Source organism: Xyrauchen texanus, chromosome 42 (genome assembly GCF_025860055.1).
Source record: "Xyrauchen texanus isolate HMW12.3.18 chromosome 42, RBS_HiC_50CHRs, whole genome shotgun sequence".
Classification (NCBI taxonomy): Eukaryota; Metazoa; Chordata; class Actinopteri; order Cypriniformes; family Catostomidae; genus Xyrauchen; species Xyrauchen texanus.
The window spans coordinates 33,277,501-33,285,634 of NC_068317.1; the positions used below are offsets into that span (position 1 = coordinate 33,277,501).

The window sequence follows — 8,134 nt, forward strand, 5'->3', positions numbered from 1 at the left end:
AGAGAGAGAGAGAGAGACGAAGCCTCGCAACAGGGTTGGGGCTCGTGTGCAACGGGCAAGCAGCCGCAGGTTCCTGGACGGGACCCCACCTGAGTTGACACATCAACTGCCTCGAGTTGTCGGCTGTATTCCTTTCCTGCTAATCCAGGGCAGGCAAGTCTTGATCTGTTCAGACAGTACCGCCGCGGTAGTGTACATAAATCGCCAAGGCGGCGTACGCTCCCGTCACATGTCACAACTCGGCCGCCATCTCCTCCTTTGGAGTCAGCCACGACTCAGATCGCTGCTCGCCACTCACATCCAGGGCCACCACAACGCTGTCACGACAGGTCGTGCTCAGCGGAGATTGGAGGCTCCACCCCCAGGTGGTCCAGCTGATTTGGGACTGCTTCGGCAAGGCACAGATAGATCTATTTGCCTCCCAACACAACTCCCATTGCCCGCTCTGTTACTCCCTAACGGAGGCCCCTCTCGGTACAGGCGCATTAGCACACAGCTGGCCCCGGGGCTGCGCAAGTACGCATTTCCCCCAGTGAGCCTTCTTGCACTGGTGCTGTGCGAGGTCAGGGAGGACGAGGAACATGTCACCTTAGTGGCTCCTTACTGGCCCAATCGGACTTGGTTCTTGGATGTCACGGTCCTCGCGACAGCACCTCCCTGGCAAATTCCCCTGAGGAAGGACCTTCGTTCTCAGGGATGGGATACCCTCTGGCACCCGCGCCCAGACCTCTAGAATCTCCATGTATGGCCCCTGGATGGGACGCAGAAGACCTAAGCCATCTACTGCCTGCAGTCGTAGATTCGATCAATCATGCCAGAGCTCCCTCAACCAGTCAGCTTTACGCCCTTAAGTGCCGCTTGTTCGCAAATTGGTGTTCCTCTAGATCTGAAGACCCACAGAGGTGCGCAGTTCAGTCAGTGCTTTCATTCCTGCAGGAGAGGTTGGAGGGGAGGTTGTTGTGTTAGGGTGGTATAAGAGAAAGTACCAACTTATTGACACTTGTTGAGGCTGGTCAGACGTTGATCTTAAAATTATGAAATGAAGTTTTGAAATAGTGAAGTACATTAAGATAAATAATCTATGAATTTTTTTTTCACATGCTTGTAAAACAATGTGGCACCCACTATGTGAGTTTAGACGTGTATTTAATGTAAATCTTGTATAGACTCATATAGTGAAGATGTAAATTATTAAGATTACATGAAATTACATAATTCACTCACCCTTTGAGGGAGTTTTTCTCTTGCAACTGTCACCATTGGTTTTTTCACGAGGGTTGTAAAACAATATTTTTTGTATAGTTTCTGTAATGACTTTCAAATAAAGCCACACCTCCAAAAGCTGCTGTTGAACAATAAAAATAAATAAATATATAAAAAAATACTTATATGTCAATTGAAATTATTTTCATCTTTACTTTTGTTTTTCATTACAGTGAGAACAGAATGACGGGTTTAAGCCAGTGTGTACTCAAAATTGATGAACTCATTAAAAAAAGTGATTTAATTGAAGAAGGAAATCCGGTTCGATACCGTCTGAAGTTCATTAAAGACAATGTGGATAAACTTGCACCATATAGAAAAATAACATTTGGGGAGAGAGACACAAACAAACCCCATAAAACGATTCTGATGGTGGGAGAAACCGGCTCAGGAAAAACAACTCTGATCAATACTGTGATCAACTACATCTTAGGTGTTCAGAGAGAAGATAAAGTTTGGTTTGAGATCACAGATGACCAGAGTGACCGAACATCCGTTCACAGTCAGACCTCTGATGTCACTATATATGGTGTATATGCACAGGAAGCTTTAGTCGATTTAACCATCATTGACACACCAGGATATGGAGACACACATAATATTTCGCATGATCAAAAGATTGCAAAGAATTTGTCTAGATTATCTAAATCTGAAGGTGTATTTCATGAAATAGATGCAGTGTGTCTGGTGATTAATTCAACCCAAAATCGACTCTCAGACAGACAACGATACATATTTGATGCTGTTCAGTCTTTATTTGGCAAAGATATTGCTGAAAATATTGTCTTGCTCTTCACATACTCAACTGGAGCTCACCCTAAAAATGCCCTGATGGCCGTTAAAGAGGCCAAAATCAAGTGTGCTGTAAAAGAGAATCAGCCCGTGTATTTCCTGTTTGACAACTGTCAAGGAGAGACATTTGATGAAGAAACGAGACGGGAACAATCATGGAATCTCAGTTTTACAGGGATGGCAGGATTTTTCATGTTTCTTGATGAAGTACAAACAGGTACCTTGCAGATGACTCAATATGTTTTTAAAAAACGGAAGCAGTTGGAAGAAAACATCTCCAATATACGATCACGTGTTCAAGAGATAGAACAAAAACTAAAGGAGAAGAAACAAACTCAAGAAGTTCTGGAGAAACACAAGAAAAATAATAACTTTGAGGATGAAGTTGAAGTGAACTACAAAGAAAAGGTTGATATTGATCCTTCTGTAGCCAAACAGGCGATGTGCTGCACCGTCTGTGAGGAGAACTGTCACTATCCAGGATGCTGGTGGGCCACAAATCTCTCATGGTGTAGTGTGATGAAGAATTATCACTGTACAGTGTGCACAAATAAATGTCACTCCAACAAACATGTCAAAGAAGACAAAATATATGAAACAAAGAAAAAGAAGGAGAAGAGAACAAATGAAGGATTAAAGAAAGTATATGATGATAAGATTCGTGATTTTGAGTCTGAGATCAACAAGCTGAAAGAAGATCTGCAAGAATTAGAGAAAGAGAAAATGAAGCTGGTGATTGAAGCTTATGATTGTGTTGAATCTCTGGAGATGATCGCCCTCAAGACTGATTCTCTGTTCACTCTTCAGCACATTGATTTTCTCATTGAGAAGTTGAAGGAAATCAATGAACCTGAGAAAGCTGAAACACTGAAGAACATCAAGAGGAGAGCAGGAGAAATTAACACCGGAGCACTGAGATACATGAAAAAAGTTTACAGAAATAAAGAAAGCGCCTGTGTTAATTAAAACATCAGTAAATTATCCTGCAAATCCTTTTAAAACTGTGTCTATAAATAAGGTGTCTGAATAATCATGAATTCAATGAAATTGCTAAAATGTTTTCATATCTCTGTGTCGGATTGTGATTTACCATGTAGAGTTTATTTTTCCTCATTGTCCAGAATAAGACTGAAAATGATTGTAAAGCTAGATTATATTATATAGCACAGATGAGGAACAGAGTACAACTGCTCAAAGATGTTTTACAACAAAATTTGTGTTTACAAAAACACAAATTCATTTTTCCACATATTTTTTTATTTTATTTTATTTTATTTATTTATTTACAGTAATACACACTGTGATTTTGTCTGTTCTAACACAAAACAGCAAGAACTCCTCATGAACATTGTTTCAATAACACAGAGACCATGCTTACAATCCTAAATGTACAACTAGCACATAAAACTAGCTAAATCATATTTGTGTTAATGTAGAGTAATTATGATCTAAAATTGTTTTTATATATTTTGTATACATTTAATGAATTATAAAGTTGTGAAGGATGCTCATTTAGAATAAATCAACAAATATTTAGTATTTCTATATACTGTAATCATGTACAATTGTACAAATGCTCAAATGTCATATTATATGCTGTAATATAAAATTACCAATAAATACATACATAACCTAAAAGAAACATTGACTGTGACAATATTTACTTACAATCTCAATAATCCTCATGGAAATCTTGTATACATGCAACATTAAAAACACAGTCCTGTTCTTTCTCCATTTGTTCATAGAGACATTTATGATTCTAGCAAATGTTGTGAATGTGTAACAGAGAAAATAATATAAATTATGAATTTAATCAAAATCAAAGTTCATCATGTTTCCTCAGAGCAGTGTTTCAAGTCAAGTCATTTTTATTTGTGTAGCGCTCTTTAAAAACAAGAAAATCACGCTTTAACAAAAAATTAAACTGTAATATCTATAAAATCTTAGAGAGATCATAGTGTAGTTTCATTAAATATGATTGTAAATTGTGTATAAATATGAAATAGTTCAATAATAATTGTAATTAGAAACCCAGTGAGCAGCTGAAGGTGACTGTGGCAAGAAACACAAAACTCCATAAGATGTTGATTAATGGAGAAAAATAACCTTGGGAGAAACCAGACTCACTGTGGGGGCCAGTTCCCCTCTGAATAACCCCACCCTAAACCTAAACCAGACTCACTGTAGGGGCCAGTTCCCCTCTGAATAACCCCACCCTAACCCTAAACCAGACTCACTGTAGGGGCCAGTTCCCCTCTGAATAACCCCACCCTAACCCTAAACCAGACTCACTGTGGGGGCCAGTTCCCCTCTGAATAACCCCACCCTAACCCTAAACCAGACTCACTGTAGGGGCCAGTTCCCCTCTGAATAACCCCACCCTAACCCTAAACCAGACTCACTGTAGGGGCCAGTTCCCCTCTGAATAACCCCACCCTAACCCTAAACCAGACTCACTGTGGGGGCCAGTTCCCCTCTGAATAACCCCACCCTAACCCTAAACCAGACTCACTGTAGGGGCCAGTTCCCCTCTGACTAACCCCACCCTAACCCTAAACCAGACTCACTGTGGGGGCCAGTTCCCCTCTGACTAACCCCACCCTAACCCTAAACCAGACTCACTGTGGGGGCCAGTTCCCCTCTGACTAACCCCACCCTAACCCTAAACCAGACTCACTGTGAGGGCCAGTTCCCCTCTGACTAACATCAGGAATATAATGCCAATATTATGTATAGTGCAAGTCATGGTATAAAATGAGCAAACTTAGTAAGTGTTCAGGGTCAGTGTTTAAACAAAGATTTTGTATGAACTGTAAGATTAATGATTAATGTCTTTGTAGTCCATCCTATATTAACTGCAGAAGTTCACATATATGCAATTGTCCTTGTTAATTGACTGATGAAGGCTTTTGTTGGCAATTGATAGTCGATGTACTCCATTTCAAGAGTGTAGTTCATCATTAGACGAGGTGATGCAGGCAGAGATCAGTGAGGTCCATTGCAGTTCAACAGATAATTTTGGTGAGGTCCATCCTAAATCTAAGGTTCAGGCAGTGGCATTTGAAGTGTCCCGTCCCTTATGGTTGGAGTTGGCATCAGTTCATCCACTGAAGTCCATCGTAATAGCCTGAAGTGAGTAATCTCAGGATATGAATCCCAAGGTTGAGACATGGAAAAATATGTATTCATATTAGCATAGATGTCATTCAATTTATTGCAGAGTTATAAATCATGATCAATGTTTCTGGTTCCGGCAGACCAAACTAAAGCAGCCTAATTGTAAGTTGTTTGATAAATTAGGTGTATGCCTTTGATAAATAGATGAGTCTTTAGTCTAGACTTAAACAGAGGGAGTGTGTCTGCATCTCGTGTGTCTGCAAACAGTTTTAGGAAGAATATTCCATAGTTTAGGAGCCAAATAGGAAAAGGATCTACCTCCTTTTGTGGATTTTGATATTCTAGAATATATTAACAGGCCTGAATTTTGTGATCGTAATGAACATGATGGAATACAGCATGTCAGAAATTAAATTAAGTACTGCAGAGTTAGACCATTCAAAGCTTTGTATGTAGTTAAAAAATGTATATGATATTTAACAGGTAGCCAATGTAACGATGATAAAATGGGGCTAATATGATCATATGTCTTGGTTCTAGTCATCATTCTGGCTGCTGCATTTGGAACCTTAAAGTAGCAGTTTCTTAAAATATGTGTTGCTACGCAACAACAGGGCTAAATGAACACCTTAAAAAAAATTGTCACATTCTGGTCACAAAGTGTACCAAGTTAAAATAAATACATTTCCCCTTCTGTTGCTCTCTCCGCGTTGTGTTAGAGAAGCGACACTAGGGGTCTCTCTTGAGCGCCGATATATGCCTCTGATCTATTAAAAAAGGCCAATGAGAAGTTGGCAGACGGTATTTGCATACCCCGCCCCCGGACACACGGGTATTTAAGCGGGCAAATACGGGAGTTCATTCAGAAAATTTCGTCGGAGCCGATGGTCGTACAGTTCACACACCAGTTCCTGTTTAATCCTCTGATGCTCTGCATGCTGTTGGATTCGACAGCGCATAACAGCAGCTTTCTCCTTCCTTGCACAGCTGTGCATTGTTGCCCCTGGGCGCTTCGACAGCGCAGATAACTCGAAAGAGTCTTTTTAAAGAAGTTTTTTCTGCTCCTGTGTAGTTTCTGGATGCAGTTGATTTCTCCCCACCTCTGACGGTCATAAAAACTGCCTCGCATACCTGGGTTACGATCACACGCAGGCAGCGTTTTTATGAATGGTCTATGTTTTCAGTACGAGAACATAGCCATGACCTGGTCGCAGTACAGGAGGTAGACAAAGCACGCTTTCTCAAACGCTCCCATCTCCCAGCTTCGTCCATTCGGTGACACCGCTTGACGACTCCGCCCAGCAGTCCTCAGCGGTGAAGAAACAGACGGAGGCTATTTCACACATCTTGCCCTGCCGCAAACCTGCCGCCACAGGCAATGCCCTGTCTGCTCGCTGAGTGCATCATCCTGCGGCTTTCAAAAAAGAAAGAAAGTGTTGCTCCGCCTCAACAAACAAGAGTGGGCCCAGCTCTCAGCCCCAGCGTCGAGCTCCCCACAGAAGTTGGACGCTCCTCGTCTCACAGACCCCCTTGAGGACTCGGAAGGCTCCCAGGCGCTCCTGAGATGACCGACCCAGAGACCGAGACGTTAGCTCCGGAGCTGGTAAGACCACTCCATTCCCCGGTGGTGGGCCGGGAGGAGAATATTTTTGTTGAATTCATTTCATTGGCCGCACCCCCTAACAGGGGCTGTGTACTCACATTCTCCATAATAGAGCTATTTCCTTTTGTCTCTGGGTCACCTGGCCCGCAAATGCCGTTCTCACGGCACTCTGCTGCCAGATTTGAACAGTCCCGGCACACTGGATACAGACACCACCCACGACTGTTCTCCGGCCGGCTGGTTCTGATGAGTCTAGAGGACGCCTGCACTGGACCTCCTCCTCAGTCACGAACCCGCCCCCTGCCGGGCGTGTGGAGCAAGGTAAGTGCATTGAGTTTGTTCTCTGCACCAAAGCCTCGGGACGCACCCTGCCTCCCGATGCCACACTACCTGCTCCACCCTGCTGCGAACCCCCGCTGGGTACGTCCAAAATACTCGTCCCCTTGGTGCCCCTAGCACAGAGTTTAGAGACGTGGCTTTCACTGCCCAACCAGTCACGCTGGCCGCACCGGACCATTCGACTCGGTTACTCAATTCAGTTTGCAAGGCCCCCACCCCCCTTAGCGGGCATCCGTTTTTCCGCAGTAAGCGGCGAACATGCCAATTCCCTGCGAACGGAAATCACCACTCTTTTACTCAAAGATGCGATAGAGCCTGTCCCTCCAACCGAAATGAAGAAGGGTTTCTACAGCCCTTACTTCATTGTACCCAAGAAAGGCGGCGGCTTACGACCGATCTTGGACCTGCGAGTTTTCAACCGAGCTCTGCTCAATCTCCAATTCAAAATGCTCACGTAGAAACAGATTCTGACTTGCGTCCGGCATCTAGATTGGTTCGCAGCGGTAGACCTGAAGGACGCGTACTTTCACGTCTCGATTCTGCCGCGACACCGACCCTTCCTACGGTTCGCGTTCGACGGCCAGGCATATCAGTACAAAGTCCTCCCCTTCAGCCTGTCTCTGTCCCCTCGTGTCTTCACGAAAGATGCAGGGGCAACCCTTGCCCCGCTCTGAGAAGCCAGCATCTGCATACTCAACTACTTCGACGACTGGCTCATCCTGGCCCCCTCGTGAGAGTCACTATGCGCGCACAGAGACCAGGTGCTCAGGCACCTCAGCCGTTTGGGACTTCAGGTCAGCTGGGAAAAGAGCAAGCTCACCCCGGTTCAGAGCATCTCTTTTCTCGGCATGGAGTTAGACTCAGTCTCAATGTCAGCACGTCTCACCAACGAGCATGCACAGTCGGTGCTGAAATCCTCTCTTCCTTCAAGCCAGGCAATATGGTCCCTTTAAAACTTTTCCAAAGGCTCCTGGGGTATATGGCATCCTCTGCGGCGATCGCGCCGCTGGGGTTGAT

The 8,134-nt window shown here is 43.8% G+C and overlaps 1 protein-coding gene across 1 annotated transcript; it reads left to right on the forward strand.

Annotated features, from left to right (window-relative positions):
* Positions 1 to 1,438: 1,438 nt before the first annotated feature.
* On the forward strand, positions 1,439 to 3,395 carry LOC127634938 (uncharacterized). The gene has a single exon (XM_052114704.1). The coding sequence runs from the start codon at positions 1,447 to 1,449 to the stop codon at positions 3,019 to 3,021; it is 1,575 nt and encodes a 524-aa protein (XP_051970664.1). The 5' UTR covers positions 1,439 to 1,446; the 3' UTR covers positions 3,022 to 3,395.
* Positions 3,396 to 8,134: the final 4,739 nt, after the last annotated feature.

What these genes read in the sequence shown, in the direction of transcription:
- LOC127634938 (XM_052114704.1), top strand. Translation starts at nt 1,447, where the DNA reads ATGACGGGTTTAAGCCAGTGTGTACTCAAAATTGATGAACTCATTAAA.